The 23,525-nt window shown below is 42.3% G+C and overlaps 1 protein-coding gene across 1 annotated transcript in view; it reads right to left on the bottom strand.

Moving 5' to 3' along the window:
- Window positions 1-23,525, bottom strand: part of LOC121626796 (adhesion G protein-coupled receptor L3-like) — a 149,181-nt gene that overhangs the window by 104,322 nt on the left and 21,334 nt on the right. The window contains exon 2 of the mRNA XM_041965475.1: window positions 21,688-21,901. Coding sequence (XP_041821409.1) covers window positions 21,688-21,901 — 214 coding nt within the window. The remainder of the gene's footprint in view (window positions 1-21,687; window positions 21,902-23,525) is intronic.

Genomic DNA, 23,525 nt, shown 5'->3' with positions numbered 1-23,525 from the left:
AACTGCCCATTTACTTTACTTTACCATTCTTTTATTCACTAATTTTGCATGCAAATCTGAAAAAAAAACCTGCAAGAACAATCAACTGACCTGAAACAATCCAAAAATAAAACGTTAAATTGTGCTCATGAATCGTAGTTTATTTCGATCCTTCTCGGTTTCAAGATAATCTTGTATGTGACGTGGAAGAAAAGGAGAAGCGGAGAAAAGCTGAGGCTCAGTTGCAAGGACTTTTCTGGGCTGTTACTTTGTCAGGCAGCACATGGATCTGAGGTCGGGCCAGACAAAGGTTATCACCTCAGGGGATGCACTCCTCCCATGAGGAGCATTGCTTCTGAGGACGAATTTATTTACCTCAGGCCGGCTGCTGTTCATGAGAGCAAAGAAGTCTTTACTGACAATACAAAGGCTGATCAGCCGTGGCAAACATTTTGTGGACCAGTATTTTGGAACAGCAATACATTTCCGATTTCTATTTGCACTATTTTGTGCCACCAGTGGCTGCAGCTAAACCTAAAATAAGCCTTAAATCTCAGAAATTCAAATAGTGGTGTGTAAGTCTGAATGATTAAAAGGAAGACAACCCTCTGAGCTCCTCAGTAGATGTTTACTTCACCTTTAAGTCACACGAACAGCTTGCTCCAATCCACTCTGCTCGAGCGAGCGGCGAGCTCAAACAAAGCGAAATGTTTCTGCAGCGAAGTGAATAAGAAAATTTGTTAAAAATAAAACAACGCCTTGGGACACATCCAACTCGAGAACCACTGCGATTTTCTTTTGAGAGAATTTTGAACGCCCTCCTCCTCTTGTTATTTTGAAGGCGTAATCCAGCTGTAGACAGATCAAACTTGCTCAGCGAGCCTCTTTGAAATTAATCCATCTATTTCGGTGCCACAACAGGCATTAGGTGTCTCTCCACCTGAAAGGTCAGTCCGTGATTCTGCACATGCTGTAGACATCTATCTGGCTGTGCACACCAAAATTCCATTAAAGTTTGAATCTGGCACATGCTGGAGGAGTGCTGGGGGAGTTAGACGCTTCCAAATTCAACATTAGGAAGAAAAAAAAAAGAATTACTGATCCAAATAACTCCAGTAAAACTGCTTTTATAGGGGTAGTGCAGTTAGAGTTTATACCACAAGTGTATTGTTTAAATTATACAATACGAGCTTGGCCCTGAATGATAATTTATATGAGCAAGTTCATATCGCTGCAGTTTGATTGTATTCTTTCAGACACTGCTAATATACAACCATTCTCTTGAAGACAATAGAGCTCATGTGCTGAGTCCTCCTTTGACATCAACACTAGACCCTTTTCACATATGCATTCGCATGCACAGCTTATCTCTTCTTTCGTGGCGGGGACACAGCGAGTGGTCTTACGGAGCGCAGACACCAGTGTCTGAGTTCCATCTCAAAAGGGCAAAGATAAACTGAGCAGAATAATCCTCAGCCATCTCCTCGGATGTCAGGAGATCCTGGAAATTGCGCCGCTCAAAAGAGAGCAAAGAACAACGTTTTGTTTAAACTTGATAGTGATTCCAAGTTCTGCCAATATTAGTTTAAATCTGTCTCACGCACACACACATATTGAACCGCAGCCTTGTAGCCAGAGTGGAAATTCCAATAAATAATGCATTATCTGCACTCTATTTTCTTTGTTTTACCCTGTGAATGAACTGAATCCACCACTAACGTTTACTGAAATTATACATTTTCCCAATACAGATGATCACCATTATCATTAAAGCCAATTTTATACTGCGGCCATAACTAGAGAAAAAGAGTTGTATGTAAATCATGTCATCATACATGCAGAAATATATGATTTATATGATGCAGAAGCTTTGACGGTGGCTAATTAAAATGCAGGCATGAGCACTCCTTTCAATATATCCCCTGACTGCTCTCATTTAAAAGAAATCATCTGGGATTTCTGCTGTGCAGGGCTGACAAGTGAACATACAATTTGTGACACTTCATAAGCACTATATAATGTATGGGGTGCCTGTTTCCTTCAGTTATGATTAGTAAGCAACATATCAATAGTCTTAGAGGCTTTTGGATCGTGTGGATGACATTTCTGAGAGTGTTTTGCAACCTCCACAATCGTCTCAACCTGAAAACTGACAGGAATGTAATTTGTGTGCATGAGATCGCTAAAAGCAGCAGGTTTTCTTATTTTGAAACAGATTATTACTAAGTCAGAGTGGGTAAAAGGAAAAGTTGTATCTGCTAGCTTCAGGACAATAGTTAATTAAGACATGTTTTGAAATCTGTTGCCGTGAGAAGAATATGCATTGATTGGAAAAGCACTCCTGCGCCACTTCCAGGCGCCCACACCGTGAAGCTGACCTGCTGATGCTGATGTGCGTTAACACAGGCCTAATCACATATTTTTGATGCATCTCTCCCATTATGAGCAAACAAATAAATAAAGCTCAATGTATGATTTAAAATATCTGTCACCCTGTCAAAAACAAGAAGCGTCTAATCTCCGGGTATGCAAATCTCAACGCCCACGGGGTCTCTCCAGGTGCCTGTAAGGAGGCAGAGGGGAGGATTGAAATGTGCAATAACTTCACGAATCGATTTGTTTGGTGGGTGAGGCTTATTCACTGGGGCCTGCCCGTCTAATGATTTACGATTTCCAGGATGAATTTTTCTATTCTTGCCAACAAATGATGCTGCTCCCCATCTTCCTGGTGACGCTTGATTTATCTTCCAGCGACGGCCCTCGGGGACTCTCAGCCTGTAGGCCCATTTTAGGATAAGCCTCATTCCAGGGGGGATGTGTAAAACTGGGGATTGGGTCATATTTTTAATTTAACAACAGTCATATGAATATTAATGTGTCACATATTGAAGGAAAATGATAATTTGACGTGGGAAGTGTGGAGCGAGATTTGCGATGGCCATACATGCGTTTGCAGCTAAAGTGAAGCGCCTGAGCATCTCTGCAGGCAGGCAGCATGCACAAATATACTCTCCCCCCAGCATAAAGGATTCCACCCTGAAATATTCCAGTGACAGGCTCCATTGAATTGCTGACCAGGGTTAGCCTTTTGAACCGTTCCTGCTGAGATTCTAAGCCCATCTCAAGAGCATCTCTGCGAGCGTCAGATTCTTTGGCCAGATACCCAGTGGTGACACTGCTGTGCTGGCCTTCTGACGGACAGACGGGGAATAAAAACAGAGAGGCAGAAATGCCACTTGCCGTTTGACTTTTCAAGGCGTCGGGTCCTGTTTGTTACGCACAAAGACCGACGTCTGCTGCTGCTTTGAGTCAAAGGCGTTCGCGAGCTGGCGTGCCCGCATGCGCCGCGCAGCCACAACAAAAAGATTCAGATTTTTCGCTCGGACCATTATTCAATTCAATTCTGAGGTTTGTCTGAAGAAAGAAAACGACTCGCACCAACGCTCAAATAGAATCGCTCTCCATTCGCTGTATTTCTAATGTACACACAAATCAATAAGCACACTGTATCCCTGCCCCCCCCCCCCCTCCATCTCTCTCTCTCACTTCCCCAAGCACAAACCCACACATACATACACACACACGCACCACGGCCTGCCTCCAAGCACAGATTTTTCATTTCCAGTCGCTGTCACCATGGTAACTTCCAGTGTCCGACTTGGGCCAGTATGTGCTTCCAGCACCTTCCTTCTTCAAAGCCCTTTTTCAAAGCCTGAACCCGCATTTCTTCACTAACGGTCACCCATAGTGCTTAGCTTCTGAGAGGGTGTTTAGCTAATTACTTCATGTGACAAAGGACGAAAAGGTGCCTCTAATAACAAACCACTCTATCTGCGCGAGCCACAAGGTTTAGCAATAAATAAACCTCTCTTTATAGCTGCTGTTTCCTTTAAGTAAAAGAACAGAATGAACCACACTGAGCATGACTGTGCAGGTTTCTAACCAGACATTTCAAAAGTGTCTGCTTTTGCCCACCTCAACCCTTTTGTACATTCAAAATGGCCACCTTTGTTGCCATGAAGAGGAGTGTCTTGGCAGAGCCACCCAAGCAACAATCAAATATTCCTGTGTTGACCGATCGATGAGCGCCACACCCCTGACCTTCCTCATTCACATCTCAATAATGAAAGACGAGCAGGGGTTATGAGTAACCTCGGCGCTCCCTACAGGAGGGGTCAGGCGTCGATAGCTCGGCAAGGGTCCAGGCATGCATTGGCATGCAGGAAATCACCACGGGTCTTAAGGAATTGTCCTGAAGGAAGCATGGTTGGGATTAAAAGCTTGGGCTTGACTGAACTCTCCTGTCTCCTCTGTGTCAATATGCCCAAGGCACTGTCAGTCACACCTTAAGTCTGAGAGGAAAGTAATTTACTGGCCCATGAAGGCACAAAGGTCCTAATTCAGTACAAGGTGTATCAATTATGTTGATGGTGGGATGGCAGCAGTGTGACAACTACAACTTTAGCATGTTAAAATAGTTTGAATTTAAGGCAAACATTGATTATAATCCTGAAGAGGACGATTAAAACATTATCTGCGAATCATTGTTTATTAGGGCTGCAACTAATGATTATTTTCTGAAAGGGCCTTGACTGTGGGCCTCCCCTTCGGGCAATATTCTTATAAGTGTAACTGCATTTGTTTATATTTTGGCGGACTAGCACCATAAAAAGCATGTAGTAGTAGTGCTGAATTTGCCTGTAGCACTCCCTTGTTGCTATGTACCCATGGATGTACAGACAACTATCGCTGCATTGCTTTAACACTGGAAGAAACTAAAAATGTGATGATTCTAAGGCAAGGACTGGTGTTTCACGAGTGTGCTTTTTCTGTGATTTCTCCTTCGGTTTTTTGGACTTTTTTTTTTGTTTTAAAACGGACATGAGAGAGAATGACATGCTGAGGACGTCTAACAACATGTGTGTCATGTCTCTGTGTTCAGATGTGACTAAGAGATGACTCAGAGAAAGGGTTCAAATGTTGATGCAAATTGTAGCTCAAGCCTCATGTCTTCTGACAAAAAGTCCAAAACCAACAGGCATTTAATTAACGATGATATAAAACAGAAAAAAGGAGCGAATCTCACTAACAACTAATAGTTTACCTGAAACATTACAGGCCCTTTACTTGAATACTCTCTCTCTACCTTGAATTCACACGATTACTTCATGAGCACTTGGTGTGACTGCTTCAGATTGACTCAAAGCTTTTGTTTGACAGACCAGGAGCGTGAGTGAGGTGAATAAGGAGAGAACAAGAAGTACAAAGACTGATATAGTTCTGGCCCTTTCCTGTACCGGCAGAGGTGACAAGGCGTTCCTTGTATTTCACCCCACGCAGCACCACTGTCCCATTGAATTTGTCAAGGGAAGCCAAGACATTTAGCTGTCTTTTAACTTCTCTTGCATGCCCACAGGTCTCCTGAGATCCAGCCTGAGGAGGAGGGGAGCTGCTTTCTGGTGGAAAACAAAGTCTAGGGAGTGTGTCATCCTGTCTGTTTGTTTCTGCTCGGCTCGTTTCTCAACTACCGTATGTATTCGGTGTAAACGTCCGTTTGTTGCAGAAGATTTATTACAAAACGCTTTGAAAAATGACAGATTTTTGGAGCGCACTTTGTTGTGCTCTTGTACTAAACATAAAATGTGTTATCCTTGCCTAATTCCGTCATTTCTGGTATCTGTTATGACATGAGGCCCGTCTCACAAAGCAGGATTAGTGGGTAGGCGAGCTAACTTCGGGCTTAACCCTGGCTGCTTCTCACAAAGACGTGTCAAGTTCAAGCTGAGCTCTGTTGCCATGGTTTCTAACGCTGCATGCCAAACCTCCAAGAGGCTGTTTTTGTCCGGGCTTGTGGATAAATGCGTGCAAAAGGATTACCTCCTCGCCGATCGATTGGGAGGAAAATGGGGCCACCATTTCTATGACGTACAAAGAGCACAAAAACACTGCACTCACTTGGAAGTACAAAGAAACTCCAAGTAACGTCTTTCCAAGAAGATAAAACTTCACAATTGAAACTTATTACATGTCTCATTGAGACAATTAATATCCATAGATCGATCAGTATTCCACAGTGCTGTAGCAGGTAACTAGTTCTTCTTATCAGGGACAAATTCAATTCATTTGTTACTATTAATAGCTCTTAAATTATTCTCCAGTATTCCTAACAGCGATAGCTGGAATGTATTTAAATTTCCATTACTTGGGTTATGATGTACACGGAGTGACCTGAATAGGAAATCTTTCATGGGCAGCAGTTATGAAGGGTTACTCCAGAATTCTGATTTCCAATAAGTGAAGAATTTGTTGCTGAATAATTTCAGTGTTTTGACAACAGTTAAAATGTTCTGGATTTCTTGTCTTTACTTGTAATTTAGACTTCAACATACTCAAATTGCTTTTGCTTCTTAAGAAAATAATGCTAAGATTGGTAACTTAAAATGCATTATTTAAATATTATACCGTTTTCTGTCTTTTTATTGTTTGTATTATATGTCTTTTATTTTGCAGAATTTTATTATTTTATACTGCTGCAGCAACCTAATTTCCCAACTGGAATCAACACTTCCACCACTTCTTTTATTAAATACACTGCTGTCAAGCGATTGGCTCCACAATCCTCACCTCAATTCATGTGACCTTGCATCATGAGAAAGGCTTCAGATGTAACAGTGAAGGAGGCAGCTGGGGGTACCTTTTGAAATGCCTCCGAAAAATGCTGGAAAATAATGAGACGACCGTGGACAGTCAAAGGGGGACGAGACGATGAGATGGCAAAACTTAGAAAAATCATATACATGGAGTATTTGAGTAGTAGTACTTGTAAAGGGTAAGTCAAATCAAGAGCCTTGCAAAGGCAAATTCAGATTCAGATCGTGTAACTTATCAAACACCAGCAGATGTCCAAGCTGCTAGAGGACACCACTGTAAACAACAGTATCAGGGAACAGCGGACGTAATGTAAATATGACTTTTCAAGGTGACATGAGAAACTTGATTGTGTGGCGACAGTATCAGCAGGCAAAAAGGAAAAAAGGGCGCAGTGGAGCCTGAGATGAACCACCTTTTCATCTCTGCCGCATCCCTCTCTGTCACTCTCCAACCGCGAGAACAGCCTCCGTCTCCGTCCCTCCCTTCAAAACTTTCTCGGCGTATCCTTCAACCTCTTTGCTCCCACAACACAGATACAGACTGGAGCCAATTCTTTCACAATTTTGAGTTATTTCACTGTCAAGTTGTTTCAGTCAAAAAGTTAGATAAAGGACAGATAAAATGCAAAATGCGTTGCTTCATCTATGATAAAATACAGACATAATCAAGCGACTTTTATGACTCTTCAGGCAACAATCCCGTTTTGGGAGCTCTAACACGTTACATTGGGAGGAGTGAATTCAATTCAATTCTATTGTCATTATACTAATACTCAGGTAAAGAGCGTAACAACACACATGACATAAGAAAATATACAATAGTGCACCATAAAAGTGCAGGACAAATACACTGTGCAGGGCAAGCAACAGTGCAAGACCATAGTATCTTAACTGTAAAATTGCATTTTATAGTGAGAAAGCATGTATGAGGAAGCTTCAGTATACCGAATGGGAGCCAGTCAGGTTCAGTGCAGTAGTAGTCAGTTAAGTATCAGTGAAGTTGCAATGAATAGATAAATAGATACATACACAATATATGTGATAGAGTTAAAGTTTTTAGCCACAAAATCTGTTGTTCTGATCCATTCGGCTGAACCTCAGTGTTTTGCTGTGCTGCTGATAAGTAACATTTTGGAATTGATGGAATTCATTTCGGGGAGTTGCCAACAGCAATTCTTCTAAAATCCAGAAAAAAGACTGAAGCTAAAACAGCATTGCTGCGCCACTGCACAGACAAGGTTAACGTCACGTCAGATCCCACTGCGAGGCCCCTAACAAGAGTCTCACAACCTGCGCTGCAACCAAACAAGCTACACTCCTTTAGGGTGCAGCATTTCTCTGCAGCAGCTACAAGCACTTCACCTAAAAACACACCACAGGAAGGAACAACCACGGTCCGGTGGCCGAGGAGGCCATTGATGGAATTAAGGCTCATGAATAAGAATGCAGCGTGGGGCGAGTGAGAGCTCTCCCACTGTGTAATATTGACATGCTCCCCAGTCAGAAAATAGCCTGGCATAATTAGCTTTCAAAAGAGGCCAAAAAAGGAGAGGCCACTCCAGACACAGACGAAACCCTCCACAGGAACGTGTGCGGTGCTGAATACGAGTGTGTGTTGGGGCGAGGCGGGGCTGGGGGGAGCAATCAGTTAGGGTTTATGGAAGACAGATCCTCCATCAGGGCAGTTTACTGCAGAATTCAGGGGGTTACCTGACTTGCAGATGGGATTGTGGAAGATTTCAGACTTAAGTAGCAAAACATGTGGACTGATATTTGAGACTTGGCTCCCTAAAGACTTTACTTGACTTCAGATTAGAAAGCAAATGTAGGCAAGACTCAAATTGGAGCTTGTAAATTCAAAAAACAATAAAATTCAATGAGGCACTGACACACAGGCTTTGTGCAGCCACATCCCTCAAATGTTTATTTATCAGGCTACAGACTTGGTCTCAGTTATGTAAGAAAACACTATTAACACAACACTGAAAGCAAAATGTTAACTTAAGGGAAACTTGCTTTGCCAAGGCTGAGATCTGACTTGGCCTTGACCGAAAAGATGCAAGAACAACTCGGTTTGTAGGTCAAATATGGTGAGCACACATACAAGAAGCTCCAGTGCTTCAGTGCTACAGTGACAAAGGTTAAAATCAGGAAGTAAAATGTCTCTAAATGGCATAAAATAAAGATGTCATTGGTGATAAATGGCCAATTACCCGGATGGTGATTATCAGAACAATTTATGAATTTAATTTATCATGTCAGCCACTTAAGGGACACAGGATGCCAAATTAAATGTATCTATTGTCAAGAAATCTAAATGCACCAAAAGTCATGCAGAGCTAACAGAATCCCTCAAGAAACAAGCCCACTAAGTATTTCTATATAGATTATTGGATATGTGTAGAGTTCAAGTGGTACAAACCCCATTAATATTCATCTTCTTAGGCCAGATCAAAGTGAATGATGCAACTGTGCTATGAAACATTGATTATAAGAGTGTCATCACTTTTCAAGCTTAAAGATTGATACATACGTTTTAGCTTTCCATTGCATATTAACTATGCAGGTGAAGATCAAAGGGAGAGATAATTGCACCATCTTAATTCATTAGGATTTAAAGTTTGTCATGTTTCAAAAAAAAAAAAAAAGATATCTACCAAGACTCAGCCATAATCTAATTTGCCATCTTATTAGATAAAGGGGATTTTGAAATCTTTAAAAGCATCCCTTTCATTCCCCTGATAAACACAAACACCACTATCGCATTCAGCATAAAAAATGTAATTTCTCAGACTTGTATCAGAGACACCTTCAAACGCAAGTCTTCATATATTCCCTTGCGAAAGTGGAATGGAGGAAGCAAATGAGAGCGCTGACTGTGTGTGAATGAGACCAGGCTAATAAAACAGGTCTTTTGTGAGGTGCTAACTGTGTGCAGCCATCAGAGAGTCAGGAAGGAAACAAGGTGAAACCGCTCCTTGTCTCGCTCCCTTGATTTCGCCTTGCCAAGGTTAGAGGGCACGTGGCGTGAGCGTAGATCCCACTTTCACTGCCCCCGCAAGCACAGCTAACGGACACTTTGGATTGTGGCGACTCATTCATGCCCAGCGTAAGCCCATTAGAAAAAGGGTGATGTGACAAAGACTCGAAGAAAAAGAGAAACATTAAAGTGAAATAAAAGAAACTGAGACATTGGGAGAGGAGCGCCAAGGAGGGCAAAAGGGATTAGGAGTCGAACAGTAATTGAGAGGACAGGGAAGGAGAGAGAGAGAAGTGAAGATAGCAGGATTAAGAGAGGTAGAAAGTGCCCTGTGATGCTGGGCTGAGCAATGACTGGAGGCTTTCCCGACCAAGACGTTTGAGCCATCCATCGTTTCGGTGGCACTACAGTACCTCATCGCAGGCTAAACTCTCAAAGATCAGTCACTTTCAAGCAATGTTCAGCCTGGACCGAGCCAGATGACAAACATCATCCTTCACGCTGAGAGAAAAACACACAGAGCCAGCCCACATCTTAAATATCAACAATCATCGCAATCGTGTGACCAGAGTTTGACTCATGAAGGCAGAAAAAAAAGAAATGACTCCCAACATCAATAGCAAATGATGAAGACTGATCAAAATCTCAAAAAACAAAACCAATCAAAGGAAAGCGTGGCTTGGAAAGTTATTTTAGATGCCGTGATTTACTGAAGGTCACATATGCCATGGATCTGCTAAAGCCATATAGGTTGGGGAGTTGGTCCAGTAACATTTAAAAGTCAATGACATTCAAGTGATTTCCAATCCACAAGAGAAACACCTGTTCGCCCAAGCCTAGTCGTGCTCCACCTTCGATCCACGGCTCGGGAGGAGGGTTTTGAAGCCAAATGCGAGGAAAAGTGATGTCCGACGAACACACGACCCTGTGCAGTGTGTGTGTCGCTAAAGGTGGCTGCTATTTTCATTCATATACTGCAGGCAAAGTGAAGTATGCATCAAAGGGCCGGATGGAGTGGAATGTAACAATAAGAGGGGGGGTTGTGGTGATTAATCATGATCTTCCCCGCCAGCCACATTACTGGTTTCATACATTTTAAACAGCTCTTCCAAGTACAGAGGTGATTGACAAAAATGGCTCCCCCAATATGGAGCAAAGCACGGTGGGAAAACTTTTGTCTTGGAGATTCAGTGCGGCCAGGTGTGAATACGCAATATGTGTCTTCATGTCTGCGTAGGTACTGAAACAACTAAGTGGCAGCACAATGATGCTCAGCTGCACACTGACTCTGTCACAAAATTAAATGAATTATGTATTACATTATTTTCATGTTTGCCTTTGTTTCACCTAAGTGATTAATAAGGTGGGATTCAATTAGATATGCTTACTTTTATATGCAACGATAACACCACTGCTGCCAAAACCAAGACCGAAGCAGTTTGTTTAAGCTGTTTATATGATTGCATAAACAGACAATTCTGCACAGTAATCCTGTTTACATGGCTATCCAGAGAGAGCTGTTGTTTTTTTTTTCCTCAAAATATAAATTGCCTGCTCGCCCCTACAAAAATCAATCAAAACTATTACAATCATAATTCCGCCGCATAACATTATACTGCCATTTAAAAAGCATCTCAGCAATTAGAAATGCGATGCTAGTTTTCACAGGCAAGTTGAAAGGAAGGCGATGACTCACGCAGCTGTTGCCCCCGGCAGCCCAGGGGTTTCTGGATGAGGATATAGAGAGAAGACTGATGAGAACAAACAGCCTCGAGATCGTTCAGTGATGTAAGGAAAGGGAACTTTTAAAGTGACTTAAGGGTTTTCACTTTGAACTGTATGTCCAATAATGTCCAGGAAGTCGTCCTCTCCTGCAGCTGATGGTCTGCAATGCTTAAAAAAGTTAGCCTCTGTGCACAGAGTGGTTATTGAGGGGTTACTCTGTAGTGGTCTGGTACTGGTTGTCTTGCTGTCAGATAAGACTGAATCAGATTCTTTACTAAATATCTTGAAATAATCACATAACTAGAATTACCCCCTTGCAGTTGTATGCCTCTGTCAACCAGTCAGTTTAAATCCATGTATGTCTACACTCATAATATATGTAGTGAAGAACTGAGCTTCATCACATGGTGCAACATCAGTCACCTAAAGATCAGTATCAGCAGAACCAATGAGCTTGTGGTGGACTACAATGCTTCAAATATAAATGTTGCTGCAAAGAAACTACAGATTATTAAACGTGGACGCTTCACACACATCTTCAACCTGACAGCACAGATGATCTACACAGTCAGTGCAGTTTCAAGGTGGACACCCCAGAATAGTGGCACCAGTTGAATTGGTGTTAAATAATGGCCAGAAAAGTGTTTTTGTAGTACGTCATGAAGTCACAGTGAAGCTGATCTTTGACGTTTTGGATATAAAGCATCATCATTTTATCCTGTGAGACATTAGTGTGAAATTCAGTCATTCGAATCATAAGTAGCGTGAATGAATTCTTGAGTTCAGGCAAAAAACGTGTTTTGTAAGGTTACGGTGACCTTTAAACTTTAAAAACCAAATTCTTATCAGTTCATCCTTGAGTCCAATTGGATGTTTGAAGAGAGACACAAGAACGGGATGCACGTTTTTCTGCCGTGCTGTCTGCCCAGGGCACCAGAATACCAGGAGCTCAAAGGAACAGTCTTTTAATAAGTAGGTAATGAGTTTAACTTTCAGTCTGTCAAACTGCTGACATCCCTTATGTTGACTTCTTTCTGTCAGATCCTCGATTAATACACTGTGTTTTCACAAGCGCAGAGGTTAATCTGAAGGAAAGGCATCAGAGGGAGGTTGTTTTAATGGCACAGTGGTCGACTGAAGGGATGAAAGAGCCACAAGAAGTTTGGAACTCGTTCCACAAATGAGCCATGAATCAGTATGAAGGGATGTTGTTTTTATCTTGGGGGAGAGATGATGAATGGCCAGTGAAGTTATTAAAGGTCAGTCGAAGTTGCATGCCCGCTCTATGTTGGAGGAACAAAAAAATGGATCCGGCACTTCAGGGCAGAAGGAAGAGATGGAGCAGTAGACATCAAATGTGTATGTTGCCTACTCCCACCTGCCAATTAAAAAAAAAGAAGCAGAAAACTAGGAGAACAAGGATGAAAGACTATGGAGCGCAGAGAAGGGCAAATATCAGAAGACGGAAGGAAAAGGCCTAGTCGGCTCCCTGCACTCTGACTAACCACCTGCTCCTGTCTGAATTAGCCCTTTCTTTACTGTTTGCACTCATCCAAGCGAAACTCACTCCCCTAGCTGACAAATGGACTGATGCTAAACCCCATGTTTAGTGAGCCACCACTGTGATGGCTATTAATCTGACACCAAAAGACCCAATGACCAGAGCGAGGCTTCCTGAGGGAAATACGAAGGGGGCAGAGAATAACAACTCCCAAACTTCTGGATTCGTCGGAAGAGCGCAAAACTTACAGGAGCATAACAAAGTCTACGGGGTATTCAGCTCAGGAATCCAAAAATGGACACCGCTGCGGTCGATTCAAACCACTGGTTGGTAGGAGCCAATCCGCTCCTCTTTTATCTTTGTCTCCTGAGAGATACCAATCCGCTATATGGGGAGATGTCCTTAAACATTTCCCATTTGGCAACCCGGGCTTCTTTTTCCGTCTAATCACCACAGAGTCTTGTACGGCCACGTCTGGAGGCCCAGGCTGACTGGAGAGGCTGCCAGCTTGAAATTTACAGCAACTAATTGGCCAAAATTGAATGCGGCAGGTTCTTATCAAAGAGAATTGTAGCGGGGTTGGAGGCAGGAAGGGCTGAAAAATGAGACAGGATAATGAGTGTCAGGTGATGTCATCCTATGCAGGAGAAGAATGGAATGTGGGAGAAATAAAGATCTTTGATTTAAAAAGTCCTTACAGAAAGAGGGTTACGTGAGGGCAGGAATCAAACATGCACAGAGGAAAGGCGGTTTAAATTTCTACAGTAATCCAAAGAACCTTGAAAATGTGTTTATTACTTTGCAAGTTTGCTTTATAGCAAAAGGGAGTCTTTATCTTCTCTCTCTGTCAGAGCTTTTATTAATACCCTTTTGCATATTAATGCCGGATGCAAAACCACCCACCATTCTCTATTTGTTCATGCTATTACAACAGGCAGTTGTTCCCCGCCGCGCTCATCGGTCATGTTTTTGTTCTGTAATTGTCAGGTGCTCAACACGTAATTGTATCATGGAAAAACAGCTTCCAACCAAGAGTAAGCAAGACAAACCAATGACTCCTCCATAAACAGAGAAAGGCTGGTGGGAAAAGAAACTCTGCTGAGTGACTGATGCAAACTACGCACTTAATATCATCTAACATGCTATTAGGTGCACGCTTTAAACAAATTGTCCACATATATGTCGGCAATTCGTGTTCCATTTCTAGTTTGGGATGCCCAGCAGGAATCAAATCCCTGAAAGGAGCAGCGGTAGTGCATCATTCCATATAATGAAGTACTGCAGTGCCCCTTTCATTACAATCTGCCACGTAGAACCTTCAGTTTAATGCAGAACCTGCGTGATATTTGCACTTCAAACATTAAAGTCATGCATTAATTCATCTGACATCTCATTGTGTGGGGAGTTAAGTGTTTACGCAAGCGTCGACTTTAAAGAAGGGAGACCACTTCTGATGAGGCTTTGGGGTTCGTGCATGAACAATGATGGTATTGCTCTCACATGTGCTCAGCGTGATGAGTTCTGTCTTAATGTCAATGGCAGCTGTCTATTTGCTTATATAGAAGACTATATTAAAGCCACTACATGAATATGCATGCGTGTCAGCTTTCTTTAATGCATTCAGACACAAAGGGCAGCAAAGAATTAAGACTACTTCAAAGGGACTCCAGCAATTTAGCACTGCACTTCAATAAAGCAAAGCACTGGATCCTACATTTCCCAAAATGCAACTTGACTGCATCTTTCATCATCATCCCCCCTGGCTTCTATATGCCCACATCGTTCAAACCTCACACCTTCAATTTGTAATGCAGGCTTTCTGTTAATTTGTTTTAATGGCAGCCACAGCCGAGATAACCCTGGTGACATCATCGGGGTTGCTTTTTCAAGCTTTTGACAGCTCCCTCCGGAGACACAGAAGACATTAGAAAACTGTTTTCACAAGCTGGGAAACTGGACATCATGTGTAAAATCTGAGGACTGCACCTTCAAATTCTCAAAACCCCCAATAATGACATTGTGCTATCATTTTTTTAATTGTTTAATGATAAATAGGTAAGGCTAATCATTAATAACAACCATTGTTTTATACATGCAAGTACATGCAAACAGCCAGATTCCTTTATATGTTCACATACGATGAGGTAATTATTTCATTTTTGATCAAACATGGCGATATCTTGTCTGATTAAATTTAATTTCTTTTGCATCATCCCGCATCCATTAAAAATATGCGAAGGCAAAATGATGTATTCTAGACACATTTCAACATTAAAAAATGCTAAAAAACCTTAACAAGACAATGGATATGTGGACAGTATGAAGCAGATGGTCACGCTCTCATATGCAGCCACCCTCAGAGCTGAGGGCATGTGAGGACAGGTAGGCATGTGTTTGTGTTTTAAGCTGCTCAGTTCTGTCCTTTGTATGTTGATATAAATAAATACCCCTTCGCAAAATTAACTGATTTTTGGTATTTTTCTATTGTTGCTTCAACAATAATGTGCCTTGCTCAACTTTTGATAATAAACAACATTAATCCTATGTTGATAGCGATTGTAACTTTGATGAAATATTATGTATATCTTAACTTCCCCTTGATTGTCATGCTATTTTTGACGATTGGGCCTTGTATGGACCTCAGAATTTGTCTTTTCTTCCCAGAAAACATCCTAATGTTAGATGAGGGGATTTAAATGAAGATGGGCAAGAGAACCGAAGGGGATTCTTCAGTTAATCCTTCTCCTGCTAAAACAAACTCATCAAATCCTTCAACTCTGAAATAAGGTCAAAAGTCAAGGATAATGAGAACTGGAACGTATGGGAAAGATCACTGGCAAAGGAGGAAGGATCCTCCCATCTGCTTCCCCCTTCTTATCCCTCAATCATTCTTGTCCCTCTGTCAGCACATGTTTTCATCCGACGGGAGAGGAGCCATTTGTCTCATCCATTCCAGCCTAAGAGCGGTGAAGTAAATAATGGCCTGGAAGCATTTATTTCCCACATAAACGTCATTAACAGGAGGGCTGTCAAACGTCAACTGTCACAAGGCCAGCAGGTTCAAATCACAGGTTGTGCTAATTTTGTTTTAATGTCCTCAAGAGACTCATCAAGCTGTGATATCTATTAACCTTCATCATTAGTGTCATGCACATTCATTCAAAATGCTAGTACACAAAAATGTGTTTTGTTCTTCTTTGTTCCTTGAAATGACAAGTGTGATGACACAGCAGTGGAGAAAATCCCAGAGAGGCCGAGGGGGGAAAAAATAAAGTGGTACAAATAGGAGAGTCTGGGCTGATAGGGACAAGTATGTGTTGGGATGTATACCTGACCTGCTTTTCTCCTTCAGGGGTCGTGCACAAGCTTGCCACAATGCTATCAGCTGTCCCTTAAGGTGCCTGCTGAGGTCTACTGAGATATAAGGTGATATATAGCTTTGATATAGCCTGTAATTACTGGCCGTGAAGGCCACACCACCGTGGGGAAAGGGAAAGGGGAGCACAAAAAAGGGAAGAGAGAGACACTGAGGCTCTGATGAGAAAAGGGTCACTGTTGTTTGATAGCACAAGTGCCTGGCCTCTCCAGCGATTTCACACAGTGGGAAATGGCACTAGATCTATACACGTTTTGGATAGAGGCAGATTCAACAGACGCCTCGGCTACCAAACAATAAGCTCCAAAAATATCCCACGAGGGAATAGCAATGATTTGCAAAAATCACAGGCTGCACGATGTGTGTACACACTATGCAAATGGCCTCAAATTGTGCTAAATTAATCCTCGGCAGCATGGTTCAATTACAGCGTCATTAGCCTCCATTGAGCTTGCAGCACGGCACCACCTATAGGTGACATGTTTATCCAGGGGTTGCGGATTCTGCACGGGCGTGATGCTCGCAGCACAAAAGGGAGGAATGGTTGATGAAAGAGACCCATTCATTTCATCCTGTCACAGCATGGCGCGAGACAACCTTCATTTTGAGATGCATTACAGCACTCACAAGCTCAGTGGCGTGCTATCACTCAGGTACAGGGTGCTATTAGCTCTCGCTTAGAAGACTGTAATGGAACCAGATGCCTTGCTGAAGTAGCCCAGTATACACCTTTATAAGGGGGCTAAACTGGAAAGGGTAGTGCTTGGGTTTGATAGCTGAATATCAATGGAGCGCTGCTAGAGGCTGGGGGAGCAGGGGGATTGAGCTGCCTAAATGTATATTGACAGCGCGCGAGGGCTGGTGACATGGCCGGGCATTTGCCGGTGATGGATGTGAGCCTGGCACACAGACTAAGCCGGCAGCAGGGTGGCTCATCTTCAGACGGGATGCGAATGCTAACTACCACGCTTGCCAGTCACCACGACATAACTGGTGCCAGCAGGAGAGGCAGGTGGTACACAGGCTAGGGGGGGGAGAAAGAGAGGGCCAGGAGTTCCACAAGAGGAAAATACTATCAGTGCATTCACAAGCATGCTAATTAGATTTTAAGGTAATGCTCGGATTGTTGCACTTTAACCAGTTTATCACTGTTAAACTAAGATTGAAATTGGAGTAAGCGCAATCAGATTAGCTGCCAGTCTTTTTACTGACTCTGCTGTGTCCTAATTCCATGCTACATGCTAAATGTATGCAGTTAGTATACTTTTACAGCTTACAGTTTTAGTTAGAAAACAAGACATCAATATACTTCACCATTTTAAAGTAACAGGATATGAAAGAATTCTCTGTCATCAATCAAGCTGCAACTCTACAACTGCAACGCCAATTTAGCTTCACAAAGAAGCAGAGAAAGGATTTAAATATTTAATATTTGCTTTCAGGAGCTGGTTTTCATCATTATTAGCAATTTGCTTGTGTGCAGCTGTGAGCAGCGCCTCCAGTTTCTTTGATTTGACTTTTAACATCAACCAGAAACATCACAGGAAGCCAGATGAACATCAGCCTCACAGATAAATCGACTGGGCTGTTAATATTGGTCAATATTAGATTGTGCCAGTAGTTGTTGTATATGTGTCGGCTGATAAGTAAGAATGCATTCCAGTGCAGAAATGCCTCCACCAGAGAACGCTGGCAAGTTTCTTCTTTTTTTGACTCTCTTCTGGTGTGTAGTTTTGCTGCAATTCTTTATGGATCCATTAAAAAATTTTAAGAACGTTTAAAAACGTATGTTTATGCTTCTATGTTAAAAAAAAGGGATACTGCGTAATATATCTTTACTGCATTTTTTAACTCTCAAATATCAATGACTCCGCCCATTTTCTACCTCCTTTTTCCACACATTAGCCCCATAATCAAACAGTTCATGGAAACCACAATTATTGGGGGAATCAGGTTACTGCAAACCATGTAAATGCTGTAATGACTTATATTGTGCCTGCTACTGATCAATAGAGGGGGTGAAAAAAAGACAGGAAGTGCGAGACGAGGGAGGAAAATCCTGCAGAAATATTAATGGACTGCGCCTGCATCACTGTTGATCTCGATTTACGGGCAATTATTAAATAGACAAGCGACCGACTTGAACAGAAATCTGATCAAACCAAGCTAACTGTAATTTAAAAAGAGAAAGCAACACTGTAAATTAAGCTAAGACGCATCACCACGTGCAGTTCAGTCTTTCACGCATCACATTTTCATATTATCCTTGCTGAAATCATACAGTGTGCATCTAAAAAGTGAATATATCAAGTCAAATCTTTGCGGCCCGGCTTTAACCTGGGCCTTATCGCAAACCTTTGAAGACTTCCTCCTGATTGCTTGTTTCTGTTTTGCTCTTGTTTTCTTTTTAACCCTAATGAGCTTAGCCGCAGGTGCCTAGCAACGGCTCTGACAGCTCGACAATGAAATAGTCGGGGGTGGCGTTCGTTTGTTGTGTTAACCTCCGCATGCTAATGCACGGCTGTGCCACTACAGCCACAAATATCATTGAATCCTCTCACCCCGTCCCCACTTTGGCACCCCCCCTCCGCATCCATTCTCAATTCATACCACCCATTCTCAATTCATACCACCCACACCTTTCATCCACTTAGCAACTTCCTCTCCCAAGACAAAGTGCTCCGGTTCTGAATCGGGTTGTGGTTACCTTTTAGCATCACTGAAACGCCCCCGGTAGCAACAAGATGCTAAAAAGACTTGCTTTTCCCTGGTACTTTATGTTAGTTTTGTGTCTTGACAGTGGCAGGACCCGCTGATTCATTCCTGCGGGGATTTTCAGTCTGAGTGGGCGGCCGGAGAACAAGGGAGCCACAGGGTGCATCAATTATCTGACAACATGTTTCAAACTGCCTCTTTTTACCATCAGCTGCTTTTCACACAGCTGATTATCTGAACTCTTTGGCACCAAACTAAAAAGCCAAGAGCAATTGTTTGATAAAGCCCCAAGGTCCATTAGTATTCTCACAGGGGTCCGTCCTATGTGGAACCAAAGCTTTGGATATAAAAAGAGGGAGACAAACGTTAACGCAGAGCAGCAATTTAGATCAAGTCCATCCCTTCTAAGTGCTTCAATAAGTCAACAAAAGAGCTAAGATGGACTATACACAGATTCACTCCACACTTGTCTTGGACTCCACATTTTCTTGAATCCAGACTACTTGGTTAAAACCTCGAAACTGTATATATTACCTTAATGTTAGCAATCCATTATACTGCAAAAGCCAAAGCACAGCAAGACTATACTCTGTCTGCCCTGACAAATAGGTCTCCATGTCCCGGTTTCTGCACAACAGGGTCATAACTCTGAAAATAACACTCACATATGGCAGCAAAGCTCATCGAGCGCTTTTTTATTTTGACAAATAACTGATAATGTATTCATATTATTTCAAATGAACATTGATTTATGTCGGAGCAAATTTATGACTAATATAGATTAGCAGCCAGGTATGGGGAGGTTTATGTTTGAGCGTGTTAATGGCTTACTGGGATTCCTGACCCAATTAATCTATAACAGTAATATGTTACTAAACCACGCACCTTCCCACAGGATGGCTTTTGTATTAATTTTCCGAAGCCACTGGTGACCTGAGTTTTCTACTTTTTGCAGTTGTATAGGGCCAGTCCACATATTTATCACACAAAACAAATTATTATTGAGATACAGTGTGTGATACTGTGTGCCGTTTTCCCACAAAGCCGTTACATTTCTGTAGCTTCTGAAGGAATATAAGTAAATACAATTGTCTGATGGAGAAAAACATATCTCGAGGAGAGCCGCATTTAACTCCATTTCAGCTGACCTCAGGTGCACATTAGAGCATCTCTCATTCACTGAAGATTATGTTTTCAAGATCTTTTAACAAACACAGCTCCTCGAGTCAATTAATAAATGGCATAAAGCACATTTTGCTTGTAAGTGTGGCCGTGTGTGTGTGCATATTCATACATGCAAATATTCACGTTCCTTAATTCTGAATTTGGCTAAAAAAAATACCCCTTTAATGACTGTCATTTGTCATCATCTACTGTGCTTTAAATGACTAAATATGAAAGAGCTTTGACTGAAATCGTACAGTGTAAAGGAAAATGCATTGTGTTCAAACCCAAGAAAAATGTTAAAGTTTAACTGAACTCTGAATTATGTACAGTACAAGGAAATATAGACTATGCTGATACTGCAGGTATTTTTAAAAAGAGGATAATTACAGCGTGCCTGCATCACTTTTTTCTAATCAAATTTAATTCTTACTCAGGCTTCAACAATTAAAATTTCCCTGCAAATCCAGGTGACGAAGTGGTTGTACATCACTTTAAATTACCACTCATAAACATAATTGGCTTATTTCACTTTGCTTAATTAGTTGGACTTTATGTCACCTGTCCTCGATGGAGGCATCAGTGAAAATAATGCTTATGTCACACATTTATTTATCTATCAAACTAAAACACTTGCCTGGAATCAAACCACCACTTCAATCGCTCGCTGAATCATTGATGCCTCAACGAACCTGAAACATTCCCTTTAAAGAAATAAAAGCACGGCCCAGTCCGAATAATTACATCCAACTAATGTGAGTGCATCTCACACATACAGAGTCTCACTAATCATCTGCTCTTACACTGCAAACATAGTGTTCATCACACCACATGATTAGAAAATAAAGTCTATACACCACGGGTGTACAGAGCTGATCTTCACAACAGTGGACACAACATATCAGCTGAGTCTGTACACAATAACACACACACACACACACACACACACACACTGCTGTCTCTCTCCATTTACACACGGTATTAAAAAGGGATCTGTATCCGGATACGTTATTCAGATAATAAACGATCTGATCTCGTCGCTGTGTTTACGCCTCGTATTTTCTTGTTATCCTCAGTGAAATTGGATCTCCCATGTAACGACGCAGGTGCCCGCTCTCTCCCTGCCGTCTCTCTCACTCTCTCAGTCTCTTTTTTGTCTGCTCTGTTAAATGCATTCAGTTGTTAGCCCCAGCAGTTCTGGACATACATGTATACGAACCTTTCGTCCATCTTAAGGGCTCAAGAAACTTGCCCAGACAGTCCCATCCAGATTCTACCAAACAGAGATAAGAAGAGCTCTGGGGTCGTTTTCAGCTTAGCACCGTCGCTAAATGATTTGCTACCTTCAGGGTAAATTGCAAGAGCAACAGCTAACGTTGAATCTGGGACTTTTTCAGATATTTTATGGCCTGAAATCAAATTTGAGATATTTTAAGACTTTTTAAGGATCTTGGGATACCCTGATGAAAACTTAAAAAAAAATTTTTGGATGTATTTGTTCATAAAAAATGGGTTTTGGTAAGTGTGTTTAATAATCATTATGTATATATAATACATACACTGATGATTTAGCATGAAGCAATGAAATTCAGTTTACCTTTGAGACATGATCTTGTATGCATCTGGCAGGTAACACCGCGTGTTCTCCATCTGCGCTGGGTCTGCGTCGCAGATCTTGTCGTCGGTGCGGCCGTAGTTGGCGCTCTCGATCATGATGACGTCCGTGCCCGGGCAGCGCAGCTCGATGGGGTAGCTCTCGCACGACAGCTCCCTCCTCACCACCGCCATGGGGATGGGTGCTCGACTGAAGGCTGCAGAGGGAAAAAAAAATTACGCAGAATGTTAGCATTTGTTGTCCTGGTTCCAAATCAGAACAGTAACAAAAGATGGAGTTTGATGGCGTCATGAAGTAGCTGTGTTGTGCTCATTGGCTGTTGTGTTCATTCATTGCCGGTGAAAATGAAATGGACGACAGAAGTACACAATTCAACAAAGTGTATAACATAGATGGAGTTGTTTTTAGACGTTTTAATGTAGAAATGTCAGCGCCTTCAAAGGATTTCTACACTTCAGCCTGAAAACAACTCCGTCCTGGAGTTAGGGTTTGCTGAGATCTCTATTCCTACAGGAAAATACAAGAACAGATGGGTCGACCTGCAATCAAAAGGTCTGACACTCAGACATATGAGGAGAGGTTGTCCGCCCTCGTCTCGAGAATGTGGGCGGACAGGACGCTGGCTGTTCGGAGTGGGAGGACGAGCAGTACCACAGGGGCCCTCGAGGAGCCAGAGGTTGTGAAAAGCCAGAGTGCGAGATTGACACAGATCAAACATAATGAAATAGACACGGTGTTTGCATTTGGCTGTGAGAAAATAAACATTCATTATGTGGGCATTCGACTGAGAAATTAGAGACAGACAAAAGCACATAGACAAAGGAGCCAGAGCAGAGTTAGGCTCGTGTAAATCGTAACAATTTCCCTCCAGACAAGAATCCATAAATCAAAAGGGCTGCTTCATGCTTTGTCTTTAAAGGTGACACAATGCACTTCAGTTAAACTACACGCGGGCAGGAGGCAAAGGGTCAAAAGGTGCTCGGTGCCTCAAGCCAAAGCCGAGAGTCTGTTTGGCAAAAAATCTGCTGTTAACCGCGGAGCCAAGATGGCCAGGAGGACTGGTGGGACCGAGCAGCGGCAGTTTGGAGGTCGCTGTTTTCCCTCTTCTTGACACGGGCGCACACACGCGCGCCCACGCACGTCTGTGGAGGCTCACACTCGCGCACCAGCAGGCATGTGCACGACAGACTGCAGGAGCTCTGTGTTTACAGCGAGAATAAAAAACGAGCGGGAAACGTAAACACTGGCCTGAGCGGCCGTCGGAGGGCCGCGGCAGTTATGGATTTTTATAAACATCCTTTCAGGCGAGCACCTGAGCCGCGAGAGCCACCGCGAGACGACATTCGTCACGAGCAGGCAGAAAGAAAGGGAGGGAAAGAAAAAAAACACATTGGACATTGTTTAAAGTACAAATAGGCTCCTTTTCACATCTCTTTCAACTATCAAAATAAGTCACATTGCAAATACTTGAGCGTTTGGATCAGTGCGCGTGAGCCGCATCTCGATGGATTGACCATTTCTTATCACGCAACGGAAATTCCAGCTCCAGCGGAAAAAAAAAAAAAAAAAAAAAGCTAAGGAGCGGACCTTGAGTGGAAATAATTTTGTCACATGTATAAACACAGGCATTATTTATCTCATTATTTCTGCATGTTCCAGATGTGAAATAGCAAATTCCAAAGTAATAAACTTCCCCGTCTGAAACGTTTCTTGCTCGTGTGACAGTCCCTGTCCTTTTTTTCTCAGCTACGCAATCATCATTTTATATAACATTGTTGTGATTCAGGTGATGGAAAAATTGGTCATGTTTCCACTCGTAG

Source organism: Chelmon rostratus, chromosome 23, assembly GCF_017976325.1.
Source record: "Chelmon rostratus isolate fCheRos1 chromosome 23, fCheRos1.pri, whole genome shotgun sequence".
NCBI classification, from domain to species: domain Eukaryota; kingdom Metazoa; phylum Chordata; class Actinopteri; order Chaetodontiformes; family Chaetodontidae; genus Chelmon; species Chelmon rostratus.
The sequence above is the reverse complement of the archived record's forward strand: the minus strand, read 5'-3'. Positions and strand labels throughout refer to the sequence as shown.